Genomic DNA, 16,526 nt, shown 5'->3' with positions numbered 1-16,526 from the left:
GGAAGGGTCGGGAGCAAGTGAGACATTAGGTCTCAAGAGTTGAACTGGTTGATATGGACTATGAAGTATGCAGGGACAAATCACTATGGTGGGACCTTGAAAGAAATGGAAAACCTTTAGCCCTCCTCTAAGGCTGCTCCACTAGACAGTGGACCAAATTAGGCAGTAAACGTGACGACCTCATGGTTGACGATAGACTCATAAAAAGGGAGGAATTGGTTTCCACATATGATGTACCTACCACTCACAAAAGGACCTCCTCTATGTTGATAGAGGTCTAGGAGTACCTTGAGATTCCCTTAGCATGTGGAGAGATCATTGATAGAATACCCCGGCTGAAATGGCCTGATGGCTCCCCCCTACACTCCACCAAAACCAAATTTGGCTACTCTCTCTTGTCTGACTCAACTGACATCTTTGACCATATTAACCTCAAATAGAACTCCAACATTGATCCTCAAAATTGGTCTGAGAAACTGAACTACCTCTGGCTTAGACCTATAAAGCCTAAGATTCAATGTTTCCTCTGGCAAGCCCTTTTACACAAGCTGCCCTTTACTAAGCCATATGGTGAACCTTTTACCCTAAGTTAAAGGATTCGTCGAATTTCATCCATAAGATTCAAATTTCAACGAATTTTTACTCTTTCCGAATTTTATGATATTAAATATAATAGCATTTTATTTTAAACTAATATTAAATTAGTTAGTTAAATTAATTAGCAATGTTTAACTATTTTGACAATTTTGTGAATATATTACTAATATTTCAAAATACATACATATATATAACTAAAATTTAATGTCGAATTTTTTTGCCGAATTTTTACCCTTGTCAAATTTCATTCGAATTGTATGATCACAAACTCAAATTTGAATTCAAACCTTGTGACTTAGCAAGTTTCACCTGTTTAGTCTGCCAGCAGCCTGAATTTGTGTCTCATGCCTTTTCAGAATGCAACTTTACCAATGGTGGATATATTTGGTCTATCATTGAGTTTGAATATGGACATCTTTATTTCATGTTGTTACTGGTTACATTCTTGGCATATCCAAGCTTTGCAACTCCTTCCTCTCACTTGCTATGGCACATTTGGTCACATAGGAATGAGGATATTTTCAAAGGTAGACATAGGATTCTTCCTGAGTCTCTGCAGAGACTCTTTTACCGTCATATTTCCATGCAGGTTACACTGAGCTTAGGTAAAGGAGCACCAACTAATCAAAACTGTCAGAGAATGTACCAATGTTCTCAGAAAGGAGAACATACCGTTTGAACTAAAAAAACAAAGAGCAAACTGAATTTGATTTTGAATGCACACTGAAGGAACTATTGGAATCATGAAGAAGAAGGCCACAGCCTCAAACAAAGACAAAGGGAAGACTCAGCAATTCAATGCAATGACATCCATCAACAGCAGTGAGATAGGGCCCAGCAGACCAGTGGATAATCTGCCTAGCATAACAGGGGAAATAGTGCCCACTAGACCAGTTATTAGCAGTACAACAGATTGCATGAGACCAGCCCAGCAGTCCACAACAAAAAGAGCTGACAGAACCCCATGCATCTTAATGAGTGCACTGCCCCGTCCCCCTGCCCTTCCATGGGAAGCACTCTTCATCAATCCTCGTAACATCATCAGAGAAGAGGGCCTTAGACTCAGATGGGCTAATGGACCAATGTCATGGATGGCATGGTTCAAAGAAGATAATTAACACATATTTGAATATAATTTATGTTTTGAATTGGCCCGATGTTTTGATATTGTGGATGATTGTAAACTGGCTATATGTTTTGGTATCTGGCAAAATCAGCTTTTGCTGTGATGTACTTAACTTGTTTAAATGTTTTATAATCAATAGAAAAAAATCAATGAGAAAAAAAATTATAAAACCAAGAAAATTGGAGAAAAAAAAATTGATTATTGCTATAAACAATTTTTCCCAAGGATAAATATTGGATTATTGCATTTCCTATTCGATCCAGGAGGCAATGTTGACAAATTGTGAAATAGCTTCAAGAAGTTGTAAAGCTAAAGAAAGATGAACGTGGTTTAGTGGCGGGGCGGGGGGGGGGGGGGGTGTGGAGCAATTTGGAGCAGAACTGGCATAACCTTTCTATGTAATACAGGCATGCCACTTTTGAGGCAACACAATGGTCCACACTTTTTCAGTAGAGTCAAACCCACCCTTCTTATATACACTAACCATTCCAGTTTGGGATTAATAAACCTACCCAACTTTTTAGTTAGTGGGTGCACCATGGCAAACATGCTTTTTTAGCAGATGCATTCCAATTCAATGTAACTAGGCTATTAGGAAGATGGGGTAATCATTTCGCATTGACAAAAAGAAAAATATATAAAAGAATATTAGCTATACAAATAATCTAAGTTACCGATTCGGATGCGGGATGCGGGATTGGGGGGGGAATGCAGATGTGTATGGATGCGTGTGTGTGTGTATGTGTATATATATATATATATATATATATTCCAAATATATATATATATATATTCCAAATATATATATATATATATATATATATATATATTCCAAATATATATATATACAAACATACAATGTATGTGCAAAGAAATGAGAAATAAGTAATTTCAGTCTTGTATTTTTACCTTCAAGATCAAAAGATGATCTACATTGTTTCTTTCAACTATTTTGTTTAGATGCAAAACCCCTAAAATGTTATTTCTACAAGGTACAAAATCTGCAATCTGTTTACTTGTTTCAGATTTTAAGCATAGATTAATTTTAAAAAATTCCTGCCCTATAATTTGAAGAGAGAATTTCCTCTCACTATTTGTCACAAAAATGGCAACTTAAAATGCTCTCAAACTCTAAAAGGTTTGCAAAATGCATTTCCAAATAAGCTCAACTAGACAGCAGCCCAAAAGAAACCTTTGCAAAGAAACCTATTGCAATTCAAAAGGAGCTGTGGAATCAGCTTTGTAAGCCATTTTTAAGCAATCAGCGTATAGTATTATTTGGTTGAAGTTTTCACCCACAAAGAGATTCTCTGAGGCATCAATATCTCATTGTTGTTCAAATCTATCGTATCACTCTTATCTTTCTGAAGTTTTCACCCACAAAGAGTTTCTCTGAGGCATCCGTTCGTCAGCCTCTAGGAGGCCAAATTGATAACTTAACAAATAAGCCTTCTTGTTGAAGATTGTAGCTGCGATGGACATCTTTCTCTCTAGAAATATGGGCATTATTATTGTTATGATCACCTTTAGCTGAAGAGGACATTTATGACAATAATTGTAACAATAAATATAAAAATATGTGTCATACGACATGTGTTGAGGAATGAAAACTCAAAGAGTTGTATATTTACAAATGAGAAGTCATGGGAAATTTCAAGAGACCTTCAATTGTCATGTGAAGTGTCTCTCTACTTATTATATATCACATCAAGTGAAAAGCATTGTACATTGGAACATTTTATTATCAATAAAGCGATATTTTTGGTTGTCTAGTTGGGTTTTTCCCTTCATCTTGAGGGGTTTTCCCAAGATAATTTTGTATTTCTTGTGTCTTTATTTTGTTCTCCCTTACTGTTGTTTATCTTTATTTTTTGGGCTCAAATTCCAACATGGTATCAAGGCCAAGTTAGATACCAGTATTTATGGACTCTTGTCATTATCCTTTGATTAAATGTTCTAAGGTAATTGTCTTAAGTTTTGCATATTTAGAGCCAATTTTGTCATTTTGAGAAGATGTGGCTCCATTGACATCGAGTGTTAATTGATACACGAGAAATTCTACTTGCATGCAACCACAGTGGTTCTCGCTAATGTCAATTTGCACAGCTCTTCAATTTTCTGTCTTGCATAAAGATTATCATTTCAAACATGCGGATGTATCTTTTTTGTCTTGTTATTGCCACCTCTTATGATGGACATAATAGCTGCTATGCTCAAGCACTTTCACCGGCCCACACATGGATATGCCAAGTATTCTCATGCCTACAGATTATTTGAAAGGTGAACCGATAATCTTCTTTTATTTGTCATCATTCTTATATCATTCCTTATTTGTTTCTTCTTGAAACTAGTTTCCATCTTATTTGTTCTTTCTATATATGATGGATTAACTTTGACCTTTTTTTTTGTATGTCAAGCACGATGAGGATACTGTGGGGGTCATGTAATAGCAGATTTTTTGTGTACTCTTCAAAATCCAATATACAGGTGATTACATAACAATTCTTTTGAGCATGTGTTCCTGTGGGAGAATCCCAAATTGCTGAGCGGGATTTGAACTCGCGATCTATGAAACCGCATTTTCGCTCCCTTTCCCAATCCCAGATTTGTGGGTCGATTGTGGAGCTCATGTTAGAATAAGTGTCGTTAGAATAAGTGTCGTGTCGGAGGTGTTCAAGTTTATTATATATCTCGAGTCATCGAAATCGTTGTTGGGAAGTCGGCTTCGTTTTTAACAAAGCATTAGGATTTGATCAACATCACCATGGTTTGAGCCAAAAAAAGCGGCCTTACAATTCAGATGGCATATTTTATCATGGTCCTTTTTCTTAGCAAATGTGGCTGTGGGCTTTGGACATGATGACTCAAATCATTTCCTCCAAACCAAGATCATCATCCTTGCAACCATGGTGTTGAGAGTTCTTGATAACTGTCAATGAATTGCCATGAAAATAATGAGAGATTCATAAAGTATAAACAAGGAGAAGGATTAAATTGATATGGAAATTTGCTACATCAAACTCTTTTGAAATTCATTTGAGCGGATGTTTTAATGACGAATTTGTAACGTCATGTTGGATGTCATTAGTTCTTGTAATTGTCATCTCTTCTCAATTCTTTCTTGGCCTTTCTTTCATTGAATAAAATGCATTCTTCTGTAATAGCAATCGAGGCACGTCAACTCTAGGAAATTGACAACATTGGGCTTGGTGTGATCGTGCGGGAGGAATATGCATTTGTTTTATTTGGATGGGAATTTGATAGTATCAAAAACCAAGTCCAAGTCAGTCTGTTAGAAATAGGAAATACTGAGAGGGGGGGTGAATCAGTATTCCACACCTTTTTGCCCAACTATGGATATCAGATATAGACTTTAAACTTGCATAAATGATTGAACTGAAAAGCAATTATAAGCATAACACAAAGAAACTCATAACACCATAATTTGTTAACTAAGGCAACCCTAGCAAAGGGAAAACCCTAGTAGGGATAGTACCCACAAAATGATCCACTAATCAAAAGTACCTTGTCAGAGGTGTTGACCCTATTAAGATTCTATTACATAAATATAGTGTATCCGTCCTTGTTAAAGGACTAGACCTTGTTAGAGGTCTCAACCCTATTAGGAGTTGGATTACAAAAATGGGTGAGTTCACTGCTCTTTACAATCATATACAACTTTACAAGTAGTATAGAGAAATACCAAAACTTGACTATGTTGATATCTTCAATATCTGATCAGTCCTATGTTTTTCCTTGCATCCAATTATACATACAACCTTCTACTCTGTTCTGACTATCAAATTTGCATCTTAGCAAAATAATAGAAGTTTCCATACAATAATCATAACACTACATAATGTGCGGCATCTTTGCTAAAACAAAATCCCTTCCTTTATACTGATTTCTTTAAATATGTCGACCTTGCACTTGATCACGCATTACCAAAACTAAATAACCTATTCTGCAAGTTGAAGGTTAACATCTAGGATGTCATCCCTACCTTGTCCAGTTCTTGATTTGAAAAGCGAAATCAATTCCTTGACCAATTTGCCAATACTCTACCATATGCTCTATTACTACGTTATCAAAATTGTCATTAGAATATCCATCCAAAACTTAGGCAAAACATAATATCAAGTTCAGCGGCCTTAACCATAGCATCTACATTGTCCAAACTGTTATCCCTCCAATTTGTAGTCTTATATCTGCTCCCTGTGAAGCTTGCAAATCAAACTGTCTATCTGTGTACTACTTTCCTTCTTGGTACTTAGACAATTTTGTTGATCAACCATTACAAAACTTTAATACTTACTTTCAGCGACCTTACTATATCATAATGTTGCCATTAATGAAAACTTACATCAACTTACCTCAGCCAACTTGGCAACAGAATCATCCCAACTCCTTCCCGTGAGAGTGCTAAGACCCTCAAAAATATATGTATTATGCAAACTAAGGGAGCCAAATCTGGAGACTGGAGGAACTCTTTATCTGAGTCTCTCTCTCGATGTCAATGTATTATGATGGAGCTTTATAAGGAAAGTTTATTCAATCCTATGAAAGGAAGGACTTTATTGTTTGAGGATGGGGTGTTAATATGGAGAAGCAATGCATAGAGCACCAGTCCCAACGGGGAAGATGAGATAAATCTTCTGCAATCGCTAAATTTGCAATGCTAAATTCTAATGCCAACAACAAAAAAGAATTATATTCTAAGATCGTCAGTTCATGGTAAACTGTCAACCACAATAGTTGTATTGTTGAAGCAAAGCCCTTCGTATACGAGTAAGCCAACTTGTGCAAATTAATCTTGAGAGGGGTGTGGTCACCCATAATCTTGACATGAAAAATTTACGCAAACTGGGAATGATGAGTAGAGATGCAAGATTCGATTTTTTATGCAGCTAAGAATATCACACAACACGTGAGATTGTTGTGGTGTCATTTTTCAAGGATACAAAATTGGCCTACAGAAAGATCGAGTTCTTTCTATTAAGCATAAAGACGTTTTGTTGTAGATCTAAGTTCTTATTAAAGTATATTTTATATTGGCTGTTGTTATATCATTGAACATAATGTATACTTTTTTTGGCGTTGATCTATATATAGCTGTATGAGAGATTGATTTCTATTAATATCTCTCTTGGTTGCAAGATGTAACAAGAGATGAATGTTGCCTTAACATATTCAGAGGGAGATGTTTTGACTTCACAGGGAGGTTTCATCTACTGTTTTACCATGATGATCAAAGTAATTCTTGATTGAGAGGGAGTCATTATGGAATCCCCACCATTCTTACATATGTTGTTAATATTTTGGTATTGTAGATTTTGAGACTCTTGTTGTCAGTTGTGATTTCCATTCTTGTTAGATTTTGCGACTCTTGGTGGAAAAGAGTTTCAGTTATGATTTCCTTTATTGGTTTTTAGACTCTTGTTAGAAAAGAGTTTCAGCTGTGATTTTATGAGTTATTATTCATGTGAAATTAATAATAAGTTGTAAGGACAACCTAATAACTCTTTCACTTATGAGAGATTCATAGTGAGCATCATGTAGAGAGAGTCCATGATGTCATCTCATTGAGAGATTCTATGAATGGGAGTTGGAAATCACGTTGAGAGAGTCCATGACAACATCACATTGAGAGAGTCCGTGATGAAAGTTGGTTGTGATCCTTGCAGGCTTGTCGTGTTCAGAGATTCTATGACAGCATCACATAGAGAGTTCATGATGTAAGGGCCTTGCAAGAGTGTCGTGTTGAGAGATTCAATGACAACATCATGTTGAAAGAATCCATGCTGATGTTGGTTTTTCCCAGGATAATTCTGTGTCTCTTGCATCTTTATTTTGCTCTCCCTTATTGCTGTTTATCTTTATTTTCTGGGCTCAAATTCCAACACTTCTGACCCTAGAAGTGCTATTGTGTCTATAATGACAGTTGGAACAACCCGCATCAGATGTGTTTGGGCTAAATGCAGGCATCAATACTGCTGGCATGTTTGGGTCCAAGGTGTCATCTGCACCTTTTTAGTATTTACAAAGGTTTTAATTCCTACATATGAAATTCTGCACAGTATTGATTAAAGTTTTACGGAACACTTTTCCTACGGCACTTGCCTTATTAGTTTCTGAATAGGCACTAGGTTATAGCTGTTAGTTTCGACCTTATTGCTGTTCAATGGATATTATCTACTTTAATTTTCATTAGAAATGATTGTTAAACTTATAGATGAATCAACATCTGTTACAAAGTTACCAGTTTGCTGAAATAACATGCAAGTTCCAGATTGCTGGTTTTTTTCAGACGTTTTCAATTAGATTTATGTTGCTTTATAGTCATAGTAAAGCTGTTGTTTTCAGATTAGTTTCAGGTTTTCAGTTTATTTCAAAACATCAGAATAAGTCAAAGTTTTCCACTCTAAACAGCAAATTGCTTGACACGAACATGATATAATGACTTGCCATTAGTTATCTCTTGGACATTCATAAATATCAATGCACACGTAAAACAAGTACATACATTTCTAGCTAGTTTAATGTGGAAGGCATTGTCATAATCCTTCAGTTTCAATTTTAATTTAAGGCTTATGTGTCCTCCAACATCTGTCAAATTTAGATTACAGTGCTCGATGTGCACAATATTTATAAGTTGTCCATATCAGAACCATGAAACAGGGCAGAATTAAGTAGGTGTTGTAGATAAGTCATAATACAAATGACAATAAGGCAAGCATTAATCATAGCATCCTTCTACCAATATTTACAGCAGCCATAGTCATCTGAGAGGTGGAATAAAGTGATGTAGGAAGAGACATCATTTTAAAAGAAAGTTGAAGGGAAATGGAGATGGAGGTGGTTCAAGTTTCCTAATTACTGGTATTTACGAAAAATTATTTCATTTTTAGGAACCTACACTGGATCAAGGTGTCTAATTTTTTGGAAGGTACTTCTACACCTAGTAATACCTGAATAAGTTTTCAGAAAGAATAGCATTATGTCTTGCATGATTATCTAAAGATGACAATGGAAATACAATAGTTAAGTCATATGCATCACCAGAATGGGTTCACTTAAAAGAAAGACCATTTACATTAAATCTAGCACTCGCAGAATACTAAAGACAACTCAAACAGTCCCTTTAAAGATCAAAAGAAGTAACAACTTCCAGAATGGTGGGGAATTATATTCACAATGCACCCAGGCCCCATACGGCCATAAGTCCAGTGGATGATTTCAAATATACTCCTTTTAGTCTGAGTACTTCCTTGAAAATACATCAACATGCTTTAAAAATTTGTAGTTTTAAATTGGTAACTGGGCAGATTGGAGACACTAGTTGAAAAAATGGGTCAGACAATGAGAGGAAAATAATCGTGTGATATATGATTGCAAATAATTTATTTCCCAAATAAGAGGAGTTGAAACTGAGTACAAACATGCAGAAAATATGAACCCTGATACATTTCTTCTATAGATTTCACTAAATTAAATTGTCAGAAAGTTTGCCAGTTTTACTCCCTAGTCCCTAACATCATACATAAATTCGACCAGTTAGCTCTATCATACATCCTTTCTGACACAATTTGAAACCAGTGAATCGTTTGCAGAAGTTAGATTTGCCTATTCACACTAATTAATACTGGCTTCAGATTGAATTGCGCCACAATAAATTGTGAAAGCAAATAAATTATCAATAAAGCACCAAATCATTTCATAATCAATTAGAATTCAAGATTTGGTCTTATAGGCACTCTCCTCCTAAATAGTCAAAACCTAATCATTGACATAACATTGGAGAAGAGAATGATCAATGGTGCACTTCACCAAAATGATCAAAACACTTGAGTATAAGACAGCTTTAAAATTCATGTAAGAAGCAAGATGTGCTCATTGCAAGAGTTCTTGAGCATTCTAAAAGAAATTGTAATAATAAATGTTACCTTTAGGCACCATGACTTACAAGAAATTAAGGATAAAACTTTAAATAAAAATTTATAAGATGTTTGAGCTTTTTGAGCATCCACTCTGTGCAAGGGTGGTCAAATATTATTCCTAAAAATCTATAATGATGTTCTTGAAGTTGATTAAAAGACAGAAGGTTGTATCATGAGAATAAGTATAGAAAGCTCTGCACTTTAAGAAGTTACTGTCAAAAATAGGTTTATTATCCATCATTTGGATGATATTCTTATTCATGCAAAGGGTACAATAGTATTTTGATTATTAAAATGCAGATTCAAAGCATATGCAGCATAAACTCAGACTCAATAAAGTGGTTTGCAAAAACAGATTATTTCCAAGTATGAGCATTATGTATTTTGTCTTTATGATATTTTTCTTTGATTCAAGTAATATCCCTAATGCTTCCATATAATTGATCGTTAGCATTTTACAGCCATACATCCTGGAAAAACTATGAATATGATTTTGGGTTAAATCCTGACACACAAAATAAAACCAAAAAGGAGGTTCCTGGCATCATTCATAGGAAAATGCTAACAAGAAAATTTTGCAATGGATAAAAAGGAAGGAATCACTAATCATAATTCAACTTAAAAAGGGATCAAGGGCGCCAATCAAACATTTTTACGGAGGGTGGTTGTCCATTTCTCACATGACTCCGAGAAATCTAGTACCAAGCACATCTAGAATTTACAAGGAAAAACCGACTAGGGCAACTTTATGGCTCTGTCGTTATCTTGGATTATGTTTGATATTGTTTTATAGGGGAGTTTTTCAAGTAATCTATTTTTTCTTCATCACGAATCGTCCACAGACTCTAGTCGTTTCCGTTACTAATCATAATCATAAGAGCCACTCGGAAGCATTATAGTATTATACTGGTATAAGAGACGGTTAAAAACGCTGAACGTGAAAGAATATAAAAGTTGAAAAAAACAGGGCAGATATAGTCCATCTCACTTTTTGAAAACTATAGCACCCAATTAATCTGTGCAGTTCTATTTAACTCGGTTGAAGATAAATAACACCCATTCGGCAGAAAGCAATGAACTTTAAACAGCATATACCCCCAATAAGCCGAAAGAAAAAAAATGCAGGACAATTCTAAGTTGGACTACATCGCAGAAATTCGGTCGAGAAGGTTAAAGGCCATTAAAGACAGCAAATTGGTCAAATCCTATGATTTCTTACTTGAATTCATGGGAGAAGGTTTCCCATGATTAGATTTTTTTATTTCTCGGTGTGGTTAACGAGCATTAGAACTGCATACCTTGAGATGAAGAGAGTCACCACCGCGCTTAAAATAGACTTTGACCAGCAAGAGGCCTTCATCGTGCATGCACTGAATGGATTTCAGAAATCTGCCCCTCCCCACCACTTCCTTCAGCACTAAATTTAATGACGATGGAAGCTCGTGCAGATAATATTCCGACGCTGATGCCTGTGTCGTACGCGCGATCTTGTTCCCCATCGCTTCTCAATTACAATGCCCTAATCCGTTCCTCCTTTCCAACATCACAGTCAATTCCAATCCTATCAATATAAACATCAATCAATATATTTAACACGTGATCAGCATTATACTTCACGGCCTCTGCTACCAGTCGCTCAAATCTTCCCTGCTCTGGATAATCTCTCTATGGTTTGGGTAGGTAGTTATTTGTGAATTTTTTCGGTCATCTTGGTGTCTGCTTCGTACAGACCTTCAAATTATTTTCAGAATGGGTTTCCAAAATGCACAAATCGTCAAATAAATCCCTGTTTAAAAGGAATTGATACTGGGTTCTGTAATTCTCGTGTCGCAACCATACTTAGCTGTTTAGCGTTTGTACATTTGAATCCCGGGACCTAAGTAAAATAAATTAGCGGGATTCTTCCTCCTTTCATCGTGTGCATTCTTACCTATTCAGATTGAGTGTCATCATTTGCCATCGATAAATTCAAGCCCAAGTTTTAGATGGAACGAAAGGTAAGCCCTCTGTTTTGTTTGTCGATGGATATATTTATATATATTGTGCGTTTTTGTACCTTTAGTTGCTTTCTGCAGTGGAAAAGAAGTTCGCAGACGTCCTACGTAACATTCGATTGGACAAATTTGTAATAAAAATGTTTTCTTTTATCATTTAATTTTTTTTAAAAATAAAATGTCAAGAAGAGGGAGTGGCTAATCTCTCACAAAAAGGTGCCAAAACAAACTAATCTCTCACAAAAAGGTGCCAAAACAAACTAAAGTCAAACCTTTTCTTTCCAGTGATTTTTTTTCAATTTTTTTTTGTTTTCCACTATAAACTACAAAGTATAGATTTTTGTGGGAGGATAGTTGTCCTATTTTTGCCCCTGCATATTTTTTATTTTAGTATTGTTTTAAGAGTGCAATATTTTTAAAGGTAGGGACAAGCATTTTAAATTCAATTTGTGGGATGATTGATTTGTAGAAGTTGGTTTGATTGGGTGAGTTCTCTCGTAATCTATGTTTAGTCTTGTAGATATTAAAAGTGTTTTATTCTTCTTCTTTTTTTTTAAACAAATAATTAATTATTAAATAATTAAGTTCAAAAATTGGATTGGAATTGGATTTCCTTAGAGAGGATTCATTGTTAACATTTTCAAATTTGCATAGAGGCAATTAATAAAGAATTGAAAACCTTAGAAAATTATGTAGTTTTCCACATTCATAGACAAGGAAATGTGGAGGCAAACAAATTATCAAAATGGCTTGTAAGCTTTGAGATCGTTAATGAATGCAAAATTGAAGATTTCAAATTCGTGCTTAAGTTTTGGGGATGTGAAGAAACAATGACCAAGCAATATCTATAACAAAATGTAGATGAAGAAGGTGATGGCATTCATGTGAATGATGTGAAATCAGGCTAAGAAAGAATAGAAAACTTCTATAAAATTATTTTTGTATATATAATTAGCATGGAACAAAGTAAATGTGCAAATCGTAATTATACCATCTTAAATTGGAAGCACTTCAATTTAATGATGGTTTAACACCTATTTAAGGTGAGATCATTGTTTATATATCCATTTCTTCTCATTTCTCCTAGGCAAAATCGGGTAGGACCTAATAGATCATCTTTAAAGCTTATATTTTCATGGGGTAAAACTCAAGGTAGGATCTAACCATCTAGGTCCTCCCTTTGCCTCATTCAATCACTCAAAAACCATTTTTCATGTAGTAATGGTCATATCTTGAGTTTTGCACCTCATTTCCAAGATCTGGGACATGTTTCGAGACCCCGAGGGAATCCCAAGGGTTATGGGCCCTGGTTAGTAGGGACATAGTGCATACTGACTAGGCCAATCAGGGATGCAATGCATCCCTACCTGACCCATATTTTGAGTCTGTTTTCCTAGGTCCAACGTCTGGATTGTTCTAAGGTGTTAATTTCAAGGTAAGTTGGCCTAACAGAGAAAGTTAATTTGGAGCCCTTTATAAATCTGTCTATTTACTCCATTTTTCATCCATCGCATTCATGATTGAGCATTCACACACACTAGCACTCAAGCACTCAAGTCTTCAAGCATTCAAGGTGTTCAAGCAAATTCTTGCATTGAAGATCAAGGTTTTAAACATTCAAGCAATGGAAGGAGTTATCTTCAAGATCTCTCTCAATCCATTCAAGGTTCTTTGTTGCATCTTATACATCCATTCATCTACATTCTTGATTTGATCAATTGGTAAAGAGCTCATTGCATCTGATTCAAGAGATCCTACTATTGTATGGTGAATTCGTACATTTGCTTTACATTTCTGCAATTCAATTATTTCAATTCAAGGTTAATTCCTAAATTGGGGTTTAACTGAGGCAAACCCCCCATCAACAAACAAAAAATATCTTTATTATAGGTTACAAATCTCAGAAAGGCAAACAGGTTGCATAATTGAATACCCTTTTCATCGTCCTTTGCAACTATGAAATCAAAATTAGATTCTGATATAGTTGATCAAGGACACATTGCTCCTTTGCTTAAGGAAAAAGTCACTCTCATACAAAAGTCACCCCTACCAAATTGCTGAAACATTTCTGAGTTTTGCAAATTTGGTGGTTTTAGGCCCAAATCCAACTATATTCATTCACAAAAGCAGCACAATAAGCATATTACCAGATCCAAAGGGAAGTCTTCTAATAACCTTCTTTATTTCAATATATATATTACATCTAGTGTCTTATTTCATAGCTCTTGCTACATTAGGGCTTTAAAGATTTTGTATTCTTCCTCCAACTCTATAACCCTTAGATCTTTGTTTGCATTAGTGTTGTTGCATCATTTGGTTGGCACTAATCTCTTTTAATTTTGGTGATTAGATTGCATCCTTTGTTCAATTTTGGAGTTAGATTTCTTGGTGTATCTAGATCTACTTTATTTGCATTTGTGGTATTTAGATATCCTTTGGCACTTACACATAGTTTGCATTTCATAAATTGCTTTGTGAAAATACAAAAAAAATTGCATTTCCTTTCAATGGAGTTTTTGTCTTTATTTCCCAATGATTTTCTAAACATTCTGCTTCATGCATATGATGATGCTTTAGTATATTCTTTCTTTGAGACTCGCCTTTTTTAAGATGGTGTTGATCAACCTTTAGCGGTTCATGATGTTCCCACCCTTGATAATGGTACTATTTGGGATGAACCTTTGGATGATAATGTTGATTACTCTCTACCTCATGAAAAATATCACATGGTTTATCCCTTTTCTTTTCAACGCGACTTTTCTTCTAACAACATTTTTGCTCCTAGTAGAGACAAAGCATTAATGAAAGGTCACAATCTTTATCCTCTCTCTTCTAGCTATAACATTATGAACAATCAAGAGCTTCACCAAGTTAACAAAGTTAATATTTGTCAACCTTTTAATAAGCCTCTCATGACTATTAAAGGTTGTCCTCAAATAATTATTAAGGGAATATCTAGTGATTCTCAAGATTACCAAGTGGTGTATCACACCTATTATACAAGCCTACAAGGAATAATCCTCAACCTACTACTTCTCTACTACCTTCTCAACCCGGTCTTCCTCCACCTTGTCTTTCTCAAAATCTTGGGTTTATCTTATGATTTGATATCACAATTACATAATAGCCCCACCAAGATTTCTCTTTAGGAACTTCTTCAAACATCTCCTAGATACCATGAATCCTTGAAAAAAGCTTTACCCAATCTCTCTATTCCACCTCTTAACCAAGATAACATCAATGCCTTTTTACAAAACATGTGTGCTACCCCTATCTCACCTCCAAATATCTTAAATAATGATGGTTTTCCTCCCAAAGAGATTCAAGATAGTCATGATCCTCTTATGGTAGTTGTGTCTATTAATAGAATTTGTATACATCAAACTTTGATTGATAATGTGTTTGGTTTGAATATTTGTAGCATGGATATGCTAAAGGCTATGGATGTTTATCTCTCTACTATTCAACTAGATAGCATTCATGTATGAGGATTTTATAACATTGTTAAGAACACTTTGGGTATTATAACTCTACCTAATTAAGTGCACGTGAACAACTTCTATAAAAAAAAAACCATTACTGATCCATCATCAAGAAAAAAAACAACAAGACATAAGAGGAGACAAAATATAACACACAATCAAATCTAGAGATGCAACTTAGAAATATTATAATGGCTTGTAGAAATTTGTTCACGTTAAATTTTGGGGTTTTCAAATCCATGTAAGCCCTTTAAAATACAAATTAGCATAGAGATATAATAAAGAAATTAACATGAAGATAGAATAAAACTTTTAGTTTTTGATATGGAATTCAAATGGTAACAATTAAGGAGTTTTGTTTTTTATTAAGTAAAATAGGTTTTAACGAATGCCTAAAACCCAACGATTTACAAAAGATACAGACATTGAGTCCTAAACCAAAACTACCATCTAAGAAACAATAGGCCAAAGAAGGCCAGGAGATCCTGACAAAATGAAACACTCTACAAGAGCAGGTGAGCAACGGGTTAAGAAAGGACCCAAGACCTTGTTCAAAACAAACCATCAAGATTTACATTTTGGTCTCATCTTTTGAGAATGTAAAGACATATCAAATGAAGGCATGGAGGATTTGACCTTTTTTCCTTTTATTGATGTCCATCCATCCTGCACCTTCCTAGTAGCCTTCTACTAATCAGGACAAACATCCCCACAACCACCCCCCAACACCCTTGCATCAGGAGAAATAATTGTTGAAGCAGCACCAATAATAGTGTTTTGAATAGCAGCAGAAAAATGGACAACACCAATATGAATCCAAGTTGCCAAAGGGACAACATTTGAAACAACAGTTTCAAAAGCAAAGGTAGGGACAACAATAATATTCTAAGCCACTATTGTAGGGACAATGTTTGAATCAATAGGGCCAACAATAGAATCCTCCACCAAAGAAAGATCAATTCGAGAAAAACTATCCAACCCATCCACAACTGAGGATACTTTCTAAACCATGTAGTGATCATTCAAAACCCCCAACCACCAAGAAGGTGATTTCTTCAATCTAACCTTTTCAGAGGAGCATTGCACAATGAGATGGTCGACCTTATGACATTTCCTACATTTGAAGGGAATTCCCTCATAATCAAGAAGCTAAAGCCAATACCCATTTGGAGAGGCCAGCATAATCATTTCAGGGAGCCCCTTAGAGACATCAATCTCCACAAGAATGTGAGCATATGTTGGCCTAAACACATTGGAAGACCCTGAATCAACCAACAAGAAGTCCCCAAGGGCCTCCCCCACAACCTCTATGACTGAATCCAACCAAAAGTGAAGGGGAAGATTCAGCAGCCTTACCCAAAGAGGAATCTTTTTATAGGATTCAATAGTC

At 35.3% G+C, this 16,526-nt stretch overlaps 1 protein-coding gene across 1 annotated transcript in view; it reads right to left on the bottom strand.

Annotated features, from left to right (window-relative positions):
* Positions 1–11,683, bottom strand: part of VPS15 (protein kinase family protein / WD-40 repeat family protein) — a 94,441-nt gene extending 82,758 nt beyond the window's left edge. The window contains exon 1 of the mRNA XM_089831761.1: positions 10,959–11,683. Coding sequence (XP_089687887.1) covers positions 10,959–11,159 — 201 coding nt within the window. The 5' untranslated portion in view covers positions 11,160–11,683. The remainder of the gene's footprint in view (positions 1–10,958) is intronic.
* Between the last annotated feature and the right edge of the window lie 4,843 nt (positions 11,684–16,526).

This window comes from Cupressus sempervirens, chromosome 5 (genome assembly GCF_028749045.1).
Source record: "Cupressus sempervirens isolate cs-2001-9-10 chromosome 5, ASM2874904v1, whole genome shotgun sequence".
In the NCBI taxonomy this organism is placed as follows: Eukaryota; Viridiplantae; Streptophyta; class Pinopsida; order Cupressales; family Cupressaceae; genus Cupressus; species Cupressus sempervirens.
The sequence above is the reverse complement of the archived record's forward strand: the minus strand, read 5'-3'. Positions and strand labels throughout refer to the sequence as shown.